General features: G+C 38.5%; 1 protein-coding gene across 1 annotated transcript in view; it reads left to right on the forward strand.

Annotated features, from left to right (window-relative positions):
* The window catches only part of vps13d (vacuolar protein sorting 13 homolog D), a 57,950-nt gene extending 35,322 nt beyond the window's left edge, over window positions 1-22,628 (forward strand). Inside the window, exons 51-70 of the mRNA XM_088330963.1 lie at window positions 2,059-2,189; window positions 2,343-2,518; window positions 5,236-5,359; window positions 6,512-6,747; window positions 6,820-6,922; window positions 8,949-9,106; window positions 9,680-9,788; window positions 10,704-10,874; window positions 10,969-11,073; window positions 12,270-12,419; window positions 13,641-13,784; window positions 13,918-14,014; window positions 14,144-14,292; window positions 15,244-15,378; window positions 15,545-15,712; window positions 15,874-16,006; window positions 18,358-18,553; window positions 19,371-19,502; window positions 19,582-19,822; window positions 21,749-22,628. Of these exons, the coding sequence (XP_088187089.1) occupies window positions 2,059-2,189; window positions 2,343-2,518; window positions 5,236-5,359; window positions 6,512-6,747; window positions 6,820-6,922; window positions 8,949-9,106; window positions 9,680-9,788; window positions 10,704-10,874; window positions 10,969-11,073; window positions 12,270-12,419; window positions 13,641-13,784; window positions 13,918-14,014; window positions 14,144-14,292; window positions 15,244-15,378; window positions 15,545-15,712; window positions 15,874-16,006; window positions 18,358-18,553; window positions 19,371-19,502; window positions 19,582-19,822; window positions 21,749-21,880 (2,990 nt within the window). The 3' untranslated portion in view covers window positions 21,881-22,628. The remainder of the gene's footprint in view (window positions 1-2,058; window positions 2,190-2,342; window positions 2,519-5,235; window positions 5,360-6,511; window positions 6,748-6,819; window positions 6,923-8,948; window positions 9,107-9,679; window positions 9,789-10,703; window positions 10,875-10,968; window positions 11,074-12,269; window positions 12,420-13,640; window positions 13,785-13,917; window positions 14,015-14,143; window positions 14,293-15,243; window positions 15,379-15,544; window positions 15,713-15,873; window positions 16,007-18,357; window positions 18,554-19,370; window positions 19,503-19,581; window positions 19,823-21,748) is intronic.
* The last annotated feature ends 1,024 nt before the right edge of the window (window positions 22,629-23,652 follow it).

The raw sequence follows: 23,652 nt of genomic DNA on the forward strand, positions 1-23,652 counted from the left end.
TTTTATTATGAATAACTGGAATATGACAATATTACAACTTTTTTTATTTTTAAAGATTTTAAAGAATACCAACCTCTGGGGTCATTTTTGACCCCACTTATGGATCCAAGGGTTAAATTTAGGTTTGGATGCTTTTTTGTGAGTGTGCAGTGAATTCAATTCTTGGTGTGCTTTGTTACAACTTCACAGTTATTAAAAACCAGGCGTGTTTAAATCTATGGGAGGGGAAACAGTACAGGGAGTGCAGAATTATTAGGCGAATGAGTATTTTGACCACATCATCCTCTTTATGCATGTTGTCTTACTCCAAGCTGTATAGGCTCGAAAGCCTACTACCAATTAAGCATATCAGGTGATGTGCATCTCTGTAATGAGAAGGGGTGTGGTCTAATTACATCAACACCCTATATCAGGTGTGCATAATTATTAGGCAACTTCCTTTCCTTTGGCAAAATGGGTCAGAAGAGGGACTTGACAGGCTCTGAAAAGTCAAAAATAGTGAGATATCTTGCAGAGGGATGCAGCACTCTTAAAATTGCCAAGCTTCTGAAGCGTGATCATCGAGCGTTACATTCAAAATAGTCAACAGGGTCGCAAGAAGCGTGTAGAAAAACCAAGGCGCAAAATAACTGCCCGTGAACTGAGAAAAGTCAAGCGTACAACTGCCAAGATGCCACTTGCCACCAGTTTTGCCATATTTCAGAGCTGCAACATCACTGGAGTGCCCAAAAGCACAAGGTGTGCAATACTCAGAGACATGGCCAAGGTAAGAAAGGCTGAAAAAAGACCACCACTGAACAAGACACACAAGCTGAAACGTCAAGACTGGGCCAAGAAAAATCTCAAGACGGATTTTTCTAAGGTTTTATGGACTGATGAAATAAGAGTGAGTCTTGATGGGTCAGATGGATGGGCCCGTGGCTGGATCGGTAAAGGGCAGAGAGCTCCAGTCCGCCTCAGACGCCAGCAAGGTGGAGGTGGGGTACTGGTATGGGCTGGTATCATCAAAGATGACCTTGTGGGGCCTTTTCGGGTTGAGGATGGACTCAAGCTCAACTCCCAGTCCTACTGCCAGTTTCTGGAAGACACCTTCTTCAAGCAGTGGTACAGGAAGAAGTCCGCATCCTTCAAGAAAAACATGATTTTCATGCAGGACAACGCTCCATCACACGCATCCAAGTACTCCACAGCGTGGCTGGCAAGAAAGGGTCTAAAAGAAGAAAAACTAATGACATGGCCTCCTTGTTCACCTGATCTGAACCCCATAGAGAACCTGTGGTCCCTCATCAAATGTGAGATTTACAAGGAGGGAAAACAGTACACCTCTCTGAACAGTGTCTGGGAGGCTGTGGTTGCTGCTGCACGCAATGTTGATCGTGAACAGATCAAAGCACTGACAGAATCCATGGATGGCAGGCTTTTGAGTGTCCTTGCAAAGAAAGGTGGCTATATTGGTCACTGATTTGTTTTTGTTTTGTTTTTGAATGTCAGAAATGTATATTTGTGAATGTTGAGCTGTTATATTGGTTTCCCTGATGAAAATAAATAATTGAAATGGGTATACATTTGTTTTTTGTTAAGTTGCCTAATAATTATGCACAGTAATAGTCACCTGCACACACAGATATCCTCCTAAAATAGCTAAAACTAAAAAAGCCCCACTCCAACTTCCAAAATATTCAGCTTTGATATTAATGAGACTTTTGGGTTCATTAAGAACATGGTTGTTGTTCAATAATAAAATTAATCCTCAAAAATACAACTTGCCTAATAATTCTGCACTCCCTGTATTTAAAAAAAATGCTTCAATAACCGTTTTATAATGTATAATTTACCCCCGAATCATAATCAAATCATGAGGTACCCAAAGATCCCCCCCCCCCCTGCTGACCAAAACAAAAAGTATTTTGTAGTATTTGAAACACATCCAGTCATGGGAAGAATGTTCCTGATTTTGAATATGATGTCGATATGAAGCATTGCTTTGTGGCAAGTATTGAAAACTTTGAATCTGCATGTACATTTTTTATGAATTTATTGTTTCCCTTTCGAACACAGGTATCAGTGTGCGTAACGGAAAAGGACGCTACAGAGACACCCATATTGTGACTTTTGCCCCCCGATATCTGCTGGACAATGGCTCCTCTCACAAACTCGCCTTCGCCCAGAGAGAGTTTGCCCGAGGAAAGGTGAAGAATTTCTCTCTCTTGACAGTCTTTTATTCCCCCAATTCAATCTACCTTAATGGCACATTAGTACTGCAGTTTGACTTTTAGCGCATATCTATTATATGAAGCAATGGAGATGCATTCTACAAATTATTTCATTGTGCTGATTCTCAGGGTACAGTCAATCCCGATGGTTACATCTCCACTCTGCCAGGCTCAAGTGTTGTTTTCCACTGGCCCCGAAATGACTACGACCAGCTGCTTTGCGTGCGTCTAATGGACTGCCCGACATGCACATGGTCAGGAGGCTTTGAGGTCAACAAACCAAAGTCCTTCCACGTCAACATGAGGTGAGAAATTGTCTGCTGTCCTTTCTAAATACATCTGCGGTATGTCGGACAAAATATTGGAGATATTTTGACAAATTTGAGTAATTTCAAGACTAACCGTAAACCTTAAATTGTTTTCAATTTGAATTAAATAAAACAAAATCAAAATAACTCTCCCACCCAGTAAAAACGGGTTGAAAATATATTTTTAACAAGTCTTCAAGGTTTTTCAAATGGGTAAATTTGGACTACTTTACATGAGGTGAACACAACAGAGACTATTCTTGGACAAAATTTTGTCCATGTTAAATGGGCCGAACTCAACCTAATTTTGGACATCTACATTTTAATTTCAAACGTACATAAAATGGACCAAATTAGCTTTAGCCCAAAATCCAACATGCTGGTTGGCTTAGTACTAAAACATTTATATTTGAGTAGTTATGGTTCATTTCCAAAGTTAAGATTAGCTCAAATGAACCTCACCTGCACAGGTAAATTTCAAACAATATATAATTTTTTAAAGCCACATATGTGTTATGGATTACAAATAAAAACAATGGCTAAACACATACAAACTACTGTAGAAGTGTTTGTGTGTGTGTGTGTGTGTGTGTGTGTGTGTGTGTGTGTGTGTGTGTGTGTGTGTGTGTGTGTGTGTGTGTGTGTGTGTGTGTGTGTGTGTGTGTGTGTGTGTGTGTGTGTGTGTGTGTGTGTGTGTGTGTGTGTGTGTGTGTGTGTGTGTGTGTGTGTGAAGAAGGTTTGAATGCTGGGTTTTTTGCCCAAACCCTTGCCAAAAAAACCTAGAAAAACGTTAAATGCCTGGTTTTTGACCCAAATATTATTTGACACCCTAGCTGGAAGCCTTAGAAATGCTTAGAATGCATGGTTTTGGGCCCAAAACTCTAGTTTGAAACCTTACTCTGGGTCAGTAATTCTGGAAACACTTTGAATCCCAGGTTTCAGGCCCCTACCCTAGTCAGTAATCCTCACAGAAACCCCTAAAAACACTTTAACGCCTATTTTCATGGCCAAATTATAGCTGGAAGCCTTAACAAGGCTTTAAGTGTTTTCCTATGGGCCTAAATCTTAGTTAGATACCCCAGCAGGAAAGCATAGAAACGGTTTAGATGCCTAGTTAAGGCCCAAACCCTTTTTCCAAACTCCAGCCGATAGCCCCAAAATCCCTTTAAATACAGTGTTTCAAGCCCAAACCATAGTTGTAAACCCAAGCCAAAAGCCCTAGAAAGGCTTTAAAGGCCTGCTTTCCGGTCCAAACCCTATTTGATAACCATAGCCTGCAACTATAGAAAGGCTTTAGATGAGTGATTTCTGGCATGAACCCAGAACACCCTAAACCTATTTAAATGCCTGATTTCGGATCCAAACCCTAGTTGGAAATCAACAACATATCTTAGAAAGGCTTTAAATGCCCGGTATGAGGCCAAAACCCTATTTCCAAACCCTAGTCTAGTGGTCATCAACCCAAAATGTAGAAAGGGCCATATTGAACCAAAAAAAAAAAAAAAAAAAAAAAAACGAATTTGTCTGGAGCTGCAAAAAACAAAAGCCTGATATGAACCTTATAATGAACGAGCACATCCTGTGGAGAATGATGAACCACATTACTACTCCGTTGTAGGATACCTCCTCAAGTTTAACCTAATTACAATATTCATGAATTACAGTATGTTTCATGGATTTGATAAAATTAAAGAAATGCAATAATGAAATTCAATTTTTTTATGTCATTTTATTTTGAGAATCAGAAAAAAACAACAAAATGGAATGTGCATAATGTGCCACTTATCCAGGCAACAAAAAGAGTGCAATAAAACGGCAGCCTTTTGATAATCTAAATACAATTATATTAATACAATTTAAGTTTCATTTCTGTGCAAATGTCCCTAGTCCGTTTATGGGTAAAACGCAGCAGAATCCCCTTGTTTCTCTTTTAATACCAAATCAAGCACCCATTTTTGTACCTGAGGAACAAAACACAAATAATATCCCTTCGTGTCATTCAAAATATATACTGTCAAAAATCCGAAATCAATTCATAAAAACAGCTCTTTATTCTCACCAGTTTAATGTGACTTTTGTGTTTAAATTGGGGCTGTTGCGATAGGTTGAGTCATATTGTGATGCTGCTCATTTAAAAGGGACGGAGCTTGGGCTACGCTCGCCGCCAAGTTGCGGCAAAGTAGTTGAAATATTTATTCTTCCACTTTTTTTAATGCATTATAAAACTTTAAACGTTTTTGTCATGTTTGTCATCCTGCACAAACCGTATTAAAAATATATATATTTCCTGCCCAATCCTTCTCAATATGTAAAAATCTTTGGAAAAGCGCTAAGTAGTTACTCGGCAGCTTTAAATGTCTGCTTTTGAGCCTTGACCTGTAACAATGATCTATACATTGGTCTGTATGACTAAGACTCACGAGAGGAGAGTATATTTTCATGGTGTTTTAATCATACATCTATGCTCATTGGAATCTCACAACATATCATCTCTGGGAATGGGTGTTACCTTTAATGTCCCTAGTTAACGTTTAACCCAGGCAGATTAGTTCCACCTATTGGTTCCTTCCAATATTCCCGCATAACCCTCGTTGGAAACCGTATTTAGAAACCCTATAAAGGCTTTTAATACCTGCGTTTGGGCCTGGACCCTAATTGGAAACCTTATTCACAAACCGTTGAAACTTTTAAACTGCAGTTTTCTTTTTTTACAGGGATACCATGGGAAATTGTTTCTTCCTGCGAACGGAGATCACCATCAAGGGGGCCACTTACCAGATCTCCTTTACTGACACGGATCAGTTGCCACCTCCATTTCGTATCCAAAACATCTCTGAAGTAAGGCCGTGTTTTGTTTCCTAACTTATCTGCATAATTTGGCACATAAATGTGACTTGCAACCAGTGTTCCCTCTAAGCTGCGCGCGTGCGCAATTGCGCACTGCGCGCAATTGCGCACTGCGCGCACATTCTCAGCGCACAAGAAAATCTAGCCAGCGCACAAAAATGAGGGCTCAAAATTACTAATTAAGAAGCGACTTAAGTCAAAATTACAGTGCATGAAGGTAAAAATACACGGGTTCCCGTGACGTTGTGTCCTAAATGCGGTGAAGTCGAGTCGAAGTAGAACAAAGTTGAGTAAAGTTAGTAGAGAACCGGCTTCTACGGCTCGGCTCACTAAAAGAAACCGTCTCTTTCGGGTCCTAAACGGCTCTTCAGGTTATTTTTGCTTCTTTAATCCCAACATGACCAAATATTATTTAAAATTATGCACAACATGACTTAAAGGAAGGGGGGAATAGAACAAAAAAGAAAAAAATACCAAAATGAAAAAGTAGTGAAAAGCTGAGAAAAAAAAGGAACAAAAGGAAGAGAAAAAAGAAGGAAAAAAGCCAGAAAAAAAGAAAAAGAAATGTAGGACAAAAGTAAATAGAGAACAAAAAGAAAAAAGTTGAAAAAAAACACGGAAAAAAGAAGAAAAAGTTTGTGTTGCATTCAAATAATTTCCAATTATATCAAGTGAATCTTGTCGCCAACATTGTACTTCCACTAAAAAAATATGATTGAGTACAGTTCTGTATCTTACAACCGACTAAATAAGTCCCCAAAAATGTTAATATTATGCGAAAAAATATATCAGTAAATGGATATCTTGTGAAAGAATTGTAAGAACAAACAACGTTTGTAGGCCGTACAACCTTTGCAATAGTACATGAGTCAATTCATTCAAAAGAGAAAAATAATTTTGCATTGCCGGAAACTCAGCAAAATGGAACTTTGATAATGAATTATCTTGCCACACTTGGGATTATGGTTGCTCACTGTTATTTCAAGCTTTGCTCACCGACATTGTGTGAACGCTCAGACCCGTGGAAAATTAGAGAGAACATTGCTTGCAACTATAAAAATCATATTTCTAAACATGTTCTAACTGACTTTGCCGAATATTGGATCTTCACTCTTTGGAATGCTGTGTTACCCGTTTCTTTAGGTTCCTATCCAATTCTGGCAGCACGGGGTGGTTGATATCAAGCTGCACACAGAAGTAAAGGCAGACTCGGAATTGCACTACGCCTGTGATGAGCAAACGCTGCCACCCTACCTAACACTGACTGTTAAGGGAGCAGGATCATCCGAGGTCACAGCTGACATGAACTTCTTCAGAGAGTACAACAAGCTCTATTATGAGAATTTCATCTACATCGCCGCCACACACACCTTCTCACAGTAATGACATGATTTTTTTTAAATACACAAATAAAAGTTAAATATATAAGTTGTATTACTTTTATGATGAAGGAGTGGTGGTCGGAGACCTGTTGGCAAAAAGCATCTGGTAACCCGTGCTGAACTGGTTCTTGACGTGGACACAAGGACACAGAGGGTCATCTTGAAAAAGAAGGTATTGTTTTTGGGTTGGTTAAATGTTAGCACATTTGATATATATTTTCTGCTTTGTTACAAGTACAAGCACTGAGTGAGATGTTAACTGAGATGAATATTCCCTCTTCCTATTGATTTAAATGAGGTTAACCTTCACTGGCTGGCAATGAACAAGCTTTAAGGAAAAACACATCTAGGAGCAAAGCAACAGAATTGATAGAAGGCACAAATCTGGCTCAGATTGTGTTTAGCGTTTACTTGCATTTACTGTATTCTCACACTATAAGGCGCGCTGGAGCAAGGTGCACTCCCTTAAAAATAGTCTTTTGTCATGTAGTTTTCATACATAAGGTGCACTGGACTATAAGGCGTACTGAATTTTAGACTACATTAAGAGCTATTGTCTGTTTTAGGGCTCTTTATACACTCATGCAGTGTTTCCCCTAGAATTTTGTGAGGCCCCATTGGGTGGACAGTCCAGGGGTGTACGGGGGCGTGTCCGGGGGGCATGCCCCCCGCATTGACCAACCTCTTCAGTGCTATAAAAACTTACAATTCAACTTCCAACAGTTGTTGACTGAAACAACACAGAACCTTTGAAAAAAAACCTGCATAAATATAAATTAAAATATGTGTATAACAAAAACAAATATACCATTGGTCTCGGCTGAATATTGGCATTTAGGAACAGAAAGTGCTAAGCTTTGAGGGACCAATTCAGATTATTCTGTCACTGACAGACAATGCACAATATTTTGGAGAAATCAATATACAGTAATTAAAATAAGTTCAAATAAGGATCAGTTTCTTGCTTTGGCTCATTGTTTGAATTTCCTTCTTTTTGTCCCCCAATTGCTATTTCTCCAGCAATATTCCTGTGCTTAATTTGCTGCTGCTGCAGTCCCCTCCCCCCCAAAACTTCCCTCATCTGATCAGCAAACAAAAACATTCATACTAACCAAAAGTGAGTGAGAGGACAAGATTATTATTTTTTTGTTTAATATTAGTTTTAGATCCTGCCAGGGACCAATTAAACCCTGGCGGGCGGCCAGAGTTCTTTTATGGTATTGGGAACACTGTTTACAGTATGAAATAATGCAAAGATTGATCAGTCGTGTTACTGACCAAAATTGCAGAACATTGCATAAAACTGGAATCAAACCAAGTAGTGGCTGTGAGAGTGCCGACACTTTACCAATAGACTACCAGTGATACAAGTGAAATCCAAAAGGCATTAGAGCTTATCCCATTATCACGTCGTTTAACGGTGCCAGAAACACTGATTTGTATAGAGCATTTTATTCTGCATGCTAAAAGGTCAAACAGTCTCTCCACCTTTTTCATCTTTGCTTCAATAACGTGGTTTAATATGTATACATACATAAAACACCTTGTATAGTATTTTGTTGAAAGACCTTCTGTTTTCTACATTTCATAACATTCGTTGGTGAAGAAATAGACTGTTTAACTTATCACAATGAACTATGCATATAATTTCTGGCACCATGAGTCACGAGATATGGTGTACTTACCTTATTGTGTAACCTGTTCCACTTGTGGCCTGGTGGTAAAGTGTCTGTCGCGCCCACTACTTGGGTTCAATTCCAGGTACATACAAAGGTTTTCAATTTTGGTTAGCAATAGAATAGAATAGAATAGAATATGCCTTTATTGTCATTGTTACAACATGGGATATGCTGTGACAACGAAATTGGACGACTCCAGGTCCACATTTACAGTGAGGATAAGGAAACAAAGACACAAAGGAACAAAGAACTAACTGACTTTGCAATGTTGATTGATTGATCAAACATTGCATGATAATTTCAATAATACAATAATAAACCTTAAAACGTCTCATTGTAATGTTACTGTATGTATTACTAATCTTGTCCCCTGTATTTTGCGGTACATAAGGCTCACCTGGTTATAAGGTGCACTTTCAAATTTCTGGCAAAATTTGGGTTTTTAGGTGCACCTTATGGTCCGGAAATTACGGTAGGTTTGAATTCTTTCAAAATTGAAACATGAATGTACATTGGCAGGAGCCTGGGAAGCGTTCTCAGCTGTGGAGGATGACGGGCACTGGAATGCTGTGTCATGAAGGCTCCTCACCACCTCAGAGCAAGCCCGCCCAACCACGTCCTATGGACTCTTCTTTGGTTTTGGACATTGCAGGACTTGCAGCTGTCAGTGACAACAGGTTAGCATGATGTTAATACAATATGTTATTGCAATATCAACAAATATACTTCTTTTAAAGGAATCAAATTAGTCAGCCCAGTTTTAACTTTTGTCCCGAAAATATTTTATCAAATCTAGATGTCCAATAATATATGAAAAAGACAAAAGTTACTGTCATATACACACTTTAATTTTCACTACATAGAACTAATCAGAGCACCATAATATATTTTGCTCGGTATTAAATAGTTAGAAATGTCTTTATTTCATTGATAACAACAAAGAGAACATCGTTTACAATGAGATTAGACCTGTCACTCAGAGGGAAATAAGATGAATAGAATGAAGATTGGCCTAAGTTGTAAGTGTATCCAAACAAAAATGCAATGAAAAAAAGTACGATAAATAAGATATAAATGCCATTTTTTTTGTGTATACATGTGTATATCTCTAATATTTCAAATATTCATAGGTTGCCTTCATTTTCTACCCATTAGACATTGGTTTTATTTTGAACAGTAAATAAAGATTAAATCAGGATTGATATGAGTTCTGTCCTTCATTCATTCATTCATTTTTCTGTCCGGAACAGTTTTGAGCCATTGATGCTAAGAAGACCTGACCCTCGTCGCAGTACGACCCAGACATGGCATTTCAGCTCTTGCATGCTCACCTGCGGTCTCCCCCGGCTGGTCGTACAGGTAGATAAATTAAATTGTTTCTGGCGGGTATTTGAGGCCACATCAACGCTGTAAAACCAGGCAAAAGTGCTAGGCGATGCCCAAGAAGCGGCAACACTGATGCTCTTTTGATGCTCTTTCATCCCCTTTTCTCTTACATTTAAAATAAAAATAGATCTAGAAAACAATTTTTTGTGTTAAGTGTGTAAATAATAGACTGGCCCTTAAAGAACACCTTTTGGGGTGATAACCACATTGTATTTTTGATAGCACATGAAGTAAACTGTTTTTTAAGGTGGGATGCGTCGTTTGAGGGGTCCTTAAGAAAATAAAAGTAGAATATTTTCTCTATTAACTTTTCGTCAAGAATGCCCAACAGAGTTCAAAGAGAACTTATATATTTTTTTCACTGCGCCTATCTGCTTTTATTTGCCCTTTTTTAAACAAAGCTGTTCAGGCCACTGGATACAATAGCAAAGAGAAGTAGCAGGAGGGGGTAATGACTTTATGCTCATTACTGCAGTTTTTTGTTAGTATAGAATGAAAATGGTGAAAGAAAAGGCCTGTTTCAAGTAAAGTCCAAACATTAACCTAAACACTAAAAATGAAAAAAAAGAATTGTTTTATCGAGCGTATCTAAGAAATGCAAGTACTTGCACGCAACTTGAGTTGCTTGACAGAGGCTGCAATGATGACAGAAGATTGCATCAGCGAGTTAAAAAGTTCCAAATTCCGTAAGGCACCTTTTAGCTTGTTTTTATTGTTGTGACAATAGACCAAATCAAAAGTAGTTTTTTTCAGAACCCGGATAAAGACGTTTTTAAAGGTTCATCACATAGACTGAACCTGTTTGACATAACGTAATCAATTGGACTGCACAGCTTTTTTCTGCTTTAAAAACAGGAAGTAATTAACTGCAATTTTTTTCCGTTTCAGTCAAGGGGGGGTATTGAAGGCCTATACGATGGAGCAGAGGTGGTTTTGGGACCGGATTCTGGCCTTTTGGAGCCGCGTCCTGAGCAACAGTTTATTAACCAGAAGATGAGGCCTGGTTCGGGTGTATTGTCTGTTCAAGTGTTGCCAGATGGACCCACGCGTGTTCTTCAGGTAACAATGATCACTATCACATTACTGAAGTGACATAATAAACATGTAAATACTCAGAATCATCCAAACGGTGTTGTTTCACTTTCATTAACAGATTAGTGACTTCAACCATAGGCGGATGATTCACAAGTCACCAAGTGCTGAGGCAGACAAGAGCAAAGAAGATTTGAAATCAAAAGAGCCTGACCAAGAGCTAGAGGTAAAAGCGATGGCAGATACCTATCACTAAAATGATCTCAAAGTGCTTGCTCTTTTGACTGAATTGGGGGAAATCTTGACATATTTTATCGATTACTGAACAAAATACACTACATACATTTTTGCTGATTTTTTTTTTGTACTACGTTTTAATTATATTTCCAAACTCGTTTTTATAGTAAAATATGATAAATAACTGGTACATAATTTCTAATAAAACTAAGATGTTTGTTAACCTAGTATATTACACCTACTTTTGCCGATTTTAATTATTATTATTGTCATTTTACTAGGAAATAAATCAAAATACTATCTGTACTCACTGTATTTTTGCCTTATTCTTCAAAGCAGGGGTCACTAAATTTTTCCAAGCTGAGAGTTACTTTTTGTTACTGATTGGAATGACGGGCTACAAGTTTGATATGCCTGTTAATAGCATGTTAGTACTAGTTATCACAATGTTATTAGCAGGTTGTAAATAATATAAGTTGTGTCGAAATAGGCACAGTCAACCACCAAACTTTAATGGCCTGATGTTTTAGTGACGAAAACATCATACAAGTTAGAAATCAAATTTCCTGGAAAATCACAATGACCCATCCCTGGTGAGCTATTTTGAGAACCTGTCTGCTGGCTACTCAGGTGTTGCAAGTGGGAATGGGCACTACGTTGGAGATCCCTGCTTTTAAGTAAATTGCTAATTTTAAGATTGTTTATTGTACCATAGTTTTAATTCATTGTTTTGCTGAAATGGGAGACCTAATCCTAAATATTAGCAACATTATATATCAATGGGGAGAGATTTTTAATTTCAGCAGTCAGTTGTCAATTGATATAAAGTATGACATATCAAACATGTAAGATTTTCAAAAATTCAAATAATAAACTGTAAATCAAATATTAAAACCTTTATAAAATAAACACTATAATAATTAAGTTTTTCCTATCCTCACAAATCCAGCTGGAGCGAACAGTGTAACATCTGAAATTAATATTTAAAAAAGAAAGCATAATATGAGCACAATTTCCTAAATTTTGAGTGTACCATGTTATGATAGGGAAATACCACTGAAGAATACAAGAGGAAAAAAGGAAACAATAAATATAATAAGGAAATGTAAAAAAGAAGAAAATATGAAACAGCATAAGGGCTGCTTACTATAACTGTACCTTACATGATGTGATGCAATTCTTCAGGTGTTAGTGAATTTGGAGGAAGGTATTGGCGTGTCCCTAGTCAACAAGGTTCCAGAGGAGCTTGTTTTTGCCACACTGTCCGGTATCGATGTCCACTTCATACGTACCACCACCAATGAGGTGTTGGAATTGAGCATTCAGAATATTCAGGTGAGAAGCTAGTCATTGTCAGATGAGGCAAACTCTGCGATGCCTCACATTATCTCGATGTGGTGCTTAAAATTATACTGTAAAAACTGAATACAGTAATCCCTCTTTTTTTAGGGGGGTTGCATTCCAAAAAAGGTCCTGTGATAGTAGCAAGCCGCCAAGTAGACACCTTTATTTATTTATTTATTAAATATTCTTTTACTCTATTGTACATTGAAACCAAACAACAACACTTTCCAGGTTCAAGAATTTGTTTAACAAACAAGTACTGTACTTGATAAACCTTTTGTTGAACAAATAATTTCCGTACTGTCAGATTATAATTTATCAAATAAGCTTGCTGCTATATAGCACTATTGTTAATCCACTTTTTCTTACCTCTGATATTTTGAAAAGCATTTTTAAAAACAAGACACAAACTACATTTTTTTGAGAGACTAACATTGTGATGTTTGACATCATATTCACCTCAACTATTATTGGAGCAGACACTGTGACCAATTTAACAAAAAAATGTATCTGAATTGTCTTCACCAGGTTTCACTTACAGGCAATAGGATTCCCAGACCTAGTTATAACTGCATTTGCTTTTCTTTGCGCTCTTCTGGCTTTCCTCAGAGTCGATCTAAGTGATACATTTCTTTTGAATGTAACAAGCTGCTAAATGGCTTGCTGTTACCGGGTTTCACAGTTTTGGCGAGCCGCTGTTTGACTGACAGCCTACGCCAGCCTGTATGAGCTGTGCACGCAGACATCCATTATCCGCACCGCTTATCCTCAGTAGGGTCGCGGGGGTGCTGGAGCCCGTCCCAACTATGGGCAGTGGGCAGGGAACACCCTGAACCGCTTGCCAGCCAGTCGCAGGGCACACAGAGACAGACAACTCACTTGCTCTTTCACATCTTGAGACAATTTGCACTGGCCAATTCACCTGACGTGCATGTCTTTGGAATCTGGGACGAAACCGGAGTGCCCGGAGGAAACCCATGCAGGCTCGGGGAGAACATTCAAACTCCACACGAGGAGGCTGCGGTAGCTCGACTTGAACCCTGATTGTTTATCCAATCAGAATGCAGAACAAAATAAAAAACCGTAACACCAAAAAGTAAACAGATACAGCGAGGGATTACTGTAGATGTTTTTTTCTGATGAATTGATAAGGGTAATTGGTCGAGTGGGGTTTTTGTTTTATCTATTATATTATGTCTGTGCCGTTATCAGGTGGACAACCAGCTACTAGGAACCACACAGCCAGTAATACTGTGTTTGACTCCAAGCTCTGCTGATGTTAACGATATTGGGCCGGCATTGCAAGTTAACTCAGTCAAAGTTCCAAGCAGTTTAATGCTCACTGATATCTTCAAGGTCAGCATTGAAAACACTCTGATTTTCTTCAAACTTTGCACAATCATATTTACTATTGTTACACTGCAAAACAAAAAGCAGCAGAATTCATAAATCTCACTTTGTTGTTTTTTATTTCATGATGTGCCTACAGCACCTCATGGTAACAGCGGGGCGTTTCACAGTCATCATTGAAGAGAAGTTGTTTCTCAAGCTGCTCAGTTTTTTTGGATATGGGCAGACAGAAGCAGGTCAGTGAACTGTAAAATTCTCAAAGCTCAGAAATTTCACGATGATTTAAAAAGTCTTTCAAACTCAAAATTAAAAAGTTAATTGTTGCGTAAAAAGATATATGATTGTTATTGTGCAATTGCCTGTAGAACTGGAAAAATTAGATGAAAACCTTCATGAGAGGCCCAACCGAGATGGAGGAGCTCCCAAACGCTACTACTTTGAGAACCTTAAGATCAGCCTGCCACAGATTAAGCTCAGTGTTCTCACCTCTCACAAGCTGCCTGCTGATCTGAAGGTAATAATCTCTCTTCCACCCCCTTTTAGGTAAAAAAATAACCCAATTTGGGACAAAAATAGTCCGATTTACTGCTTTCGTTATTTTCCACTCCATTCTTTGATGTTTTGCGGAAACAAACTCCTCCCAAAAGGTTTGTTTTGTTTGGAACAAACACAAATGTATGTGTTTTGAATTGGTTTGTATCAAATTCTTTAAAATAACTCAAAATAGTTGTTTTATTTTGAAAAATCTTTGCAAAATTAATGTTTTGACAAACTGACCCCAGAAATTCAGTCATTTTGTAAAATAGTACCTCAGGAAAATTAGTTAATCCTGTTTAAGACTTTTTCTTTTTACAAAACATCTTTGCAAAGATTGAGTTGAGTTTAATTACTTGGGGACAAATACAAACCAAGAAGACTCAAAGTGATTAAAATGAACTATTTTACTTCTTATTTTTTGCCCAGCTTTTGTGAGGTTTTCAGTACCCTTACGGTAGCAGCAAGATGGCAAACAATTATGTCAGCTCAACTTAGGTGAGGCTCATGTTATGTTAATTAAATGCTAATTTCTTGATCTACGGGTGTTTTAAAAAATGTACATTTATTTGATGTATTTTAGCTTATTATTTAATCAACATTGAGTTTTTTTTATGATTTACTTTTTTGCCAGCAGTGTGCACTAAATAATACACATTGTCCCTTTAGAATAACACCCCCCAAAAAACATGACGTGGTTGGGTTATTTCGTAATAAAAAATTTAAAAAAACAATCAATAGGTTGGATTAAATTCACCAAAATAGTGATTTGGTCCATTTTCTACCCAATTTGGGTTGTCTTTGACCACAGTGTTTTACTCAACTTGGCACACAAGTTGTCTATTATAAACAGAGCTTATTAAATACAAGTAGAATGGACGCAGTTTGTATTGATTCTCCTATTTCATAATGGGTGTGTGTGTTTTGACAGGCTTTAAAGGGAACCTTGGGATTCCCATTAGTTCGCTTTGAGGATGCTATTGTCAACATGTACCCGTTCACTCGAGTGCATCCCTATGAGACCCAGGAGATCATCATCAATGATATTCTCAAGCATTTCAGAGAGGTAGGAGATACGGTGTAGTGGACCTACACTGCAAATAAGCCACAATCCTTATGAATGGTATCCCTGTCATGCAGGACTGGTAATACATGTCGATGTTGGATTAACTTTTGGGCTGTCAATGTAACAAACAATGTAATGTACGTATAAATATTTGTTTATGCTAAAGGAACTGATCAGCCAGGCAGCCCAGATCCTGGGCTCTGTGGACTTCCTCGGAAATCCGATCGGACTCTTTAATGATTTCTCTGAAGGCGTATCAGAGCTCATCAAGTACGGCAACGTGGGCGGCCTCATCCGAAACGTGACACACGGCGTGTCCAATTCAGCTGCCAAGGTACATATTGACTTGGATGTTTAGTTTTACAAAGTCTTGGGATGTTTTACTTTCTTTGTTGTTTAGAATTTATTGAAATGTCACATTCTTGCCCTTGGAAAATTGTTATGAATAAGTGCATGCATTGCACAAGTAACTGAGGCTTTATATGCGTCAATCAGTTTGCAGGAACTTTATCTGACGGGCTGGGGAAAACCATGGACAACCGGCACCAGACGGAGCGAGAGTATATCAGATATCATGGAGCCACTAGTGGAGAGCACTTGGTGGCGGGTATCCACGGACTTGCCCACGGTAATGTTTTGCAAAAAAATCTTTGTGCAACATTTTCACCTCAAATTACCCATTTAAAATACCTTGAAGCACGGACTGGTCTTAGGTCTGACAATATTTTTTTGGGCCGGCCCAATAATTTTGTTAGTGATAATAACAATATTAGTAATAGTAACAATAAGCCTAAATCAACTGTGTAATCACTAGATTACTAAGCATATATATATATATATATATATATATATATATATATATATATATATATATATATATATATATATGACATAGTAAAACGTATTAGGTGTTATCCCATTATTACACTATTTTTAGTCAAGTCAAGTCATGTTTATTTATTATTAGGTTGTCAATAAATTATTTGAATCATGGCCCCACCTACTCAATGTGTCACCGAGAGTAAAAATAGTGTGTCGATGAGCCCATTGTATGTAACGAGATTGAACATGGCACTTCGGGGTAATCATATAATAATTACTAAAAAGAGAAAGGACTATTAAGATAAAAGGCAGAAAAAAATATTTCCAAGGTAGTGCTTAAGTGACTGGTCTAAGTTATAACAATAGAGCAATGTTTGTGAATGGAAAAGATGGGAGTAGCATAACAATAGTGCAATGAAATGAAGTGCAATAAGAATTTATCAACAACGGGGAAAAAAACACAAGTCGCAAGATATCTTTTCAGTTTTGTGTGCTCATTTATGGTGGTGATGGCGTTGCGTTTTAAAGCTACGTAGGGTTAACTTGGATGATTCTTGGAGGCTGGGAACGGATTAATTGTTTCTCAGTTATTAATAATGGGGAAATAAAAATAATTCTGGTATGAGCTTGATATGCAGATGGGCCACTGTATTCAGACACAAAAGGAAGATGTAATCATTGAATGCCTATAGTTTCTCTTGTAAGGGATTAAAATCAGAGGATGTGTGTCCCTTAAGCATCACAGAATTGTTTTTCTTCAAGATAGAAAGTCATTTGGACAAAAAGCCTCTTCTTTTTTGATAATCCCGACATATGGAACTGAACTTCATATGAATTTTGTCAAAGCGAAAGTCAACCCAAAAGATTTCGTAACAGTATTGTAATGCCCCTCGATGATCAATGATTCACTCAGTCGCTGATCAAGTCTCGTTGCCAATTTAATAAAAAAGTAACAGGCGGTATAAACATTCACACAAGAGCTCCTGTTGGTCGAACTCACACCGTTCACGTACTTGCACAAACTGACCTCAAAGCACAATCTGTCACCTCCCCTCTCCCTTGTGACACGTCCTTTTTTAGAGGGACCATGCAACAAAAATAACATACATTTCAGTATTTCATTAGGTGGGTCACATCTAGCCTAAACATGTAATTTGGTGTTTGGAGAGAGTGGCAAAAGAAGCAATATCTAGATAACTTTATATATATCCCTGGCGGCCGCAGGTGAGCAGAGATTGGCTGTCAACTGCAACTGAGTCCTGACAAACCGGAAAGCAACTTTCAAAATGCTTGTGAGACTTTGTATGCAACGAGATTAGACATGGTCCCCCTACGACCCTAGTGGTTAAGGGATCCAACCAACCAAACAGCTCCAGGATAAAAGTGGAATAAAGACAAATAAGAGAAAAGATTGTCAGGATAAATGGGCAAAAATATGAACAAAGTAGTGCTTAGACAATGCCCTAAGTTAAGATCATCGCAACTGTAATGTAAGGGAGTAGTGCATTGCCATTTAGTACCAGGTCAACGAGTTCCTGGTGATTGTAGGGATGATTGGCCAAGCATGTATCCAAAAGGGAAAGGAGAAAAATATAAGAAATCGGTAAGAAATAGAAAACTAGATGGAGAGCCATTAGCCGCTGCACCCATGCACGCAGCCACTTCAGATATTGTTTTGTCGCCATCGTGTGGAAGTGATCAGGATACAAAAATTTGGCATGAATATGATTTTACCCTCCTTTTGCATGTACAATAGTCCCAAGTTTGTGGGCGATAGGATGCATTTCTTCTTCCTTTTGGTGCTTTTGTGAGTCCAGATCAGTTTTTTGACATGATGGCTTTTAAAGAAACTTGAAATATAAATGTTTAACGTATGTGTACAACTTAGACTGCGACATTATTGATGTCCACGCAGACACAGGCAGAAAAGGGCCAGGGTGACTGCCTAGCCAATGAGAATGCAGAACACAATGCACGATAAAAATCTGTGAAGTAGCGAAACCACGAAAAGTAAGCCGCAATACAGCAAAGGATTACTCTATTAGACTTTTAGAGGCCCATACAGCATACTGTTTTTAGGAAATCCTTTGGGTTGACTTCTGCTTTAAAGTTGCTGAAAAAAGGAAAGCGTCTCAGAGATTCCTAATCATCCCTCAGGTATCATCGGGGGCATGACGAGTATCATAACATCAACTGTGGAGGGGGTCAAGACTGAAGGCGGGGTAAGCGGCTTTTTCTCCGGTCTGGGTAAAGGACTTGTCGGCACTGTGACCAAACCGGTAGCTGGAGCGCTCGACTTTGCTTCAGAGACAGCACAGACCGTCCGGGACATGGCAAGCCTCAGTAACCACAGGTGGGTCCCGCTTACTTGCGCTTTTAATCCTTTCATTCGTTCAAAGGGGACGTCCACTTATAACAGGGTTAGACAAACTTTTTGGCTTGCAGGCCGCATTGGTACTAAGACATTTGCACTGGGGTGGGACGGAAGAAAATAAGGACTGATTGGTGCGTTTAATTCTTTGTCTATGCCGATAGTAGTTAATCCGATACCTCGAATACCTGAGTAAAAAGGATAACATAAGCCAATCCATTGTTTTTCGTTTACTTGTTCAAGTGGTGTTCCATTGTCTATTTCTTTATAAAGGGACCATTTCATCCAAATGGATTTAAAACTTTACAAAAAAATCCAAATAAATACATTTATTTACAAACAAAATATTTAACTATAAGTAATGGCGAATGAATATCTCCCTTTTTTAAGGGTGGGTGCGTCGTTTGAGGTGTCCTTAAAAAGTTGATTTTAATTGCGTGTTAAGAATGCCTAACTGAGATCTAAGAGCCTTATGATTTTTTTTCCATTGCTCCTATCTGCTTTTATCTCACTTTTAGCGTATTGCCCTACACAGGGTGTCCGAGACTTTCTTTAAGTCAATTAACATTGGGATGATTTGTTTCCTCAAACCTTCTCTGGTTGACAAATGGTAGTTAACAAATAAGTGGACCTTAGCTTTAGCAATGTCCAGTGGACATATTTAAAATTGCAGATCACTGTTTGATGTAAAATGAGCTTATTTTTCTTTTGTGTTTCTCTCAGCTTTGTCTCCCGAGCCGTACTTTGCCAACCCCTGAATTATAATCTGATTTTAATGTGTTCCTCTTGTGTCTTGCAGACTTAGCATGTCGCGGGTTAGGAAACCTCGCTGCTGCAAAGGTCCACAGGGTCTTCTGCCTCGTTACTCAGCCTTGCAGGCGGATGGCCAAGAACAGCTTTTCCACCTCACAGACAACATCCAGTCTGAGTTGTAAGTCAGGTGTTCTCTCTGAACTTGTTTACACATGATTACATCCCCTTACACTATTTTGCTTCCTGGCCCGCGACAGCTTCATCGCAGTAGAGCCCATCGACAGTTATAGCGTGCTTATCTCCTCCAAAGTGGTCTACTTCCTGAAGCCCGGAGACCACGTGGACCGTGAAGCTATTTTCCTGGAGATCAAGTATGACGACCTCTACCACAGTCTGGTGTCCAAGGATCATGGGAAAGTGTATGTGCAGCTCACCAAAAAGGCTGAAAGCACCAGTAGTGGTGTGGCCATCCCCGGACCGTCCCACCAGAAGCCCATGGTAAGGTTATATTTGGCACTCTAACAGGGATCTGTGTTGGGCCGATACCAGCCTTTTTTAAGGTATATTCAGCTGATACCAGTTAAGGTTACCTTGTTTAACATTTAGGAACCTGAAATTAAAAGGATAATAAATAGCCATTTACACAAAATGCAATATTAAGGATGAATAATATGTAGAAGTTTAGAAAAAGGTGTTACTTTAGAAATATCAGTTATTTTTTCCCATAGAGGAGGAAATTTAAGGTATTAATGGTATCAGTATATTGCATCCGTATCTAATGTTGGGCACGTAACTGTAAAAGAATAATTAGTTAAATTTACTAGTTACTTCATTTAAAAAGTAACTCAGTCATCCCCCAGAATAATAACACCAAAAAGTAGCACGTTCATCTGAAAGTGACTGTCATCATTAATTTTTGTATATTATCGCATATGCATAGGCCAGCCCCTTAAAACTTCTTTAAAAATAGCCATAAACGAAAATAAATAGAAGAAAATATGTACACTAACCTGTGGAAGGAGTGAAGCCTACATATGTATTGGCTTGGGCAATTTTGAGAGCTTCAAGCAAACATTAAGCCGAGACACACTATCCATTCTTCTTCTCCATTTCTAGGTACTGTCCAAGAATTTTTTTCTCCAGCCATGGTGTATTGCAAAAATTATTTTACAAATCAAAAGACCAAAATTCAGCACACTGTAGCGTAATTTGGGTGGTAAATACATTATTTTAACCAATACTTTATTGGCCAATTAAAGAGTATTTTTTTCAAAACTCCTCTCGGCTTTTTGGAGCACCACATACATTTTTAGATCATTATATCAGGAACAACATACAAAGGTTCTTGTGAAGGGTGGCGACCCACAACTTTAAGACACACGCACTCTCGGATTTATGGAGTTTTTTTTATTTTACCAATGATCTACAGAAACAAATTGAATCGAACACAAAACAAGAAAATAAAACATAGAAAAGACATAGAAAGAGCTCTTGTCAGCTCGCTGGCTTCTCTTAAACTGAATTATGAAGTGGCAGGCTTCCTGGCTTCTAGCTTCAGTCTGGCGGGCAGGGCAGTTGTCACAGCGACCTTTGATGTGCATGTGTGAAATAACACCCCACCAACCCACATCCACACAGTATCTTCCCAATAATTAAATCAATGTAGTTGAATGAAAAACAAAGTATTTAATTGACATGTTTTTACATTGTTCGATCCTTTTTTGACATTGCAAAATGGAATCCTGACCCAACGTTGAATGCGCTACAACACTTTTACCATAAATTCTGTGCTTACGTTTGCCCCAATGATCTTCGGTTAGTTTGTTGTTCCTGTCAAAGGCACGCGCCTTCCCCATGCGCTCCCTACCATTCACTACTGGTGACACAACCAAAAATCTACATATAAGCTGACCCCCTGATTTGAGTTTTTTTGTTTTGTTTTTTAAGTTGTAAATTCGTGTGGTTGCGAGTATTTATGGTAGGGAGAATATTTCTATGAAATAAAATTCAGTGACCTCCATCACCATATTCAGTTGTACTTGGTGTGTAAATATAAACAGCACTTAAAAGTCAATGTACCCCATGATCTGCATTTAATGAGTAGCGCAGTAACTGGGTGACGCATCATGAAGTAGCAACATAAGCGTTAACAAATTGTATTAATAACGCTTTACAATACTAGTTACCAGGAAATGTAATTGCTTTTCAGGAATGTATTGCTTTTTAAAGCGTTAGTCCCAACACTGTAATAATGACTACTGTACTCAAGATTTAGGTTTTGTTTCTCTCAGAAAAAGGAGTTATTGAACATCATTACTTGACACAACCTAACTTCAGTATGAACATTTTGTAATGAAGAACTCAAATCACAGTCTCTTGATATTATACCTATTTGTATTTTAATCTTGTTTAATGAATCCGCAGGTCCATGTGAAGAGTGAAACTCTGGCTCTCAAGATCTCTCAGGAAATCAACTACGCCAAGAGTTTATACTACGAGCAACAGCTGATGCTACCCGCCAGTAACAATGAGGACTGCATATTGCTCGAATCGTGATAAAAATCGGCCAAACCGGATTTCCGTAAAGTCGCTCAAACCATGATATTCATTGTGCCCGGGGATTGACTGGCAATCTGTTCCAGGTGTATCATGTCAGGACTGAAACTGGTGGCTCCAACTCGCCTGAACCCTTAATGGAGACAAGAGGTGAAGACAATTATTGGATGAGTGAAAGGTGTTTAGCGAATCATCATGAAGATGGGCTGTTCATGCAGCCGTGGAGTTGTTTCAGTCACATGCCTTTATATCAGGCAGAGCACATAACACTTTTAATTTCATCTGTGTATATTTGTTACTGTAGGTAATAGTGTGTATGGCACCCAATGTACATATCTTGCAGGTCTTCCACCATTTGGGGAAATAAAAAAAATGTAAATACAGCAGTATGAGAGATGTGAATGCAATATGATTTGGACTTGGCAAGGTTGAGTGTGTTTCTGAAAATATTATTGGGGGTTATAAACAATTGCACTGAACCGTTTTATAATGAGGTAAAACCCCTATGTCATTCACTTTGAGCTGCCTTTTCCCAAAACTGAGTGTTAAAATTTTGAACCCTTCTTCCTTTTTGGTGGATTTCCCACTAAATAAGTAGCTAAGTTTCAAACAGAGTTTTGGGAAAGGCAATCAAATGATTTGGTTTTGAGTCAGATGAGATTTTTCTAAGGTGAAGGGCCTATTTTTATTTTTTTTGTAAAATGTGTGTTCACGTGGAAATTATGCAAATAAACACCCCATGACTTAACATTCTGCAGTCTAATCCTTTTATCACGTTCACGGGTCCCTTAAATGCCTGGGTTATTGGGGCACCACTAAAGATGCGATTCTGGAAAGCTCTCTCCCCTGCTGACAGTGCCTGGCCTGAGTTTGGATTGTGGCAAAGTTGGCACATCTCCATTCCTTGATGTTGTCACCCCATTTCACTTTTCTTAATTCCTCTCCTTGTGCCCCTTCGACTGTTTTCTGAAGACTGATCTTGGCCAGTCCTGATGATCTTGTGATGTGACCATACCACTGCTGTTTTTGTCCACGCACAGTTTACAACAGTTCTTTATAGGGTCCAATGTGCTCCTTCGTGTTGCAGTTTAATCCGTCAAGTCATATTTATTTGTATAGCGCTTAATCACAAAGAGTCTCAAAGGGCTGCACAGACCACGGATTATTGCAAACCACAGACTATTATTACACCACCCCCTGATCTAAAACCTACATGAGGGCAAGGAAAAACTCAAAAACCTCAACATGAGGAAAATGAAGAAACCTTGAGAAGGGGCTGCACATGTGGTAATCCCCCTTCCAGGATGACCAGGCTGCAATGGATGTTGCAATAACAAATAGATATTGTCAACAAAAAATATAGGTTATTCATATGCTATAGAGTAGAAGTGTGTTTTAAGCTTAGATTTAAACATTTCCACTGAGGTTGAAGATCGGATCTCAAGGGGAGGAGCATTCCACAGCACCGTTGCCCGGATGGAGAACGTTCTCGAACCTGCGGAACTCTTCTTGGCTCTTGGGATCAGCGTTTTCAAAACGAAGGCTCCGGACCGGAACATGGGGGAAATTAAATCTGAAAGATATGAGGGAGCAAGTCCATGCATGATTTAGTATAATGGTGTTGTTTAAACGTCTCACATCGGATGTGAAGGTTAAAAATCTGTTCTGTGATGCTTTTTACATCCTTGAAACCTGCCTGTTCTTTAGCTTGGATTTTTTTCAGCCTGTGCATTACATCTTTTTTTACAACACTTTGTGTTACAATTTGTTCA

The sequence above is a fragment of the Urocampus carinirostris genome, chromosome 3, assembly GCF_059441175.1.
Source record: "Urocampus carinirostris isolate Australia breed hairy pipefish chromosome 3, RoL_Ucar_1.0, whole genome shotgun sequence".
Classification (NCBI taxonomy): Eukaryota; Metazoa; Chordata; class Actinopteri; order Syngnathiformes; family Syngnathidae; genus Urocampus; species Urocampus carinirostris.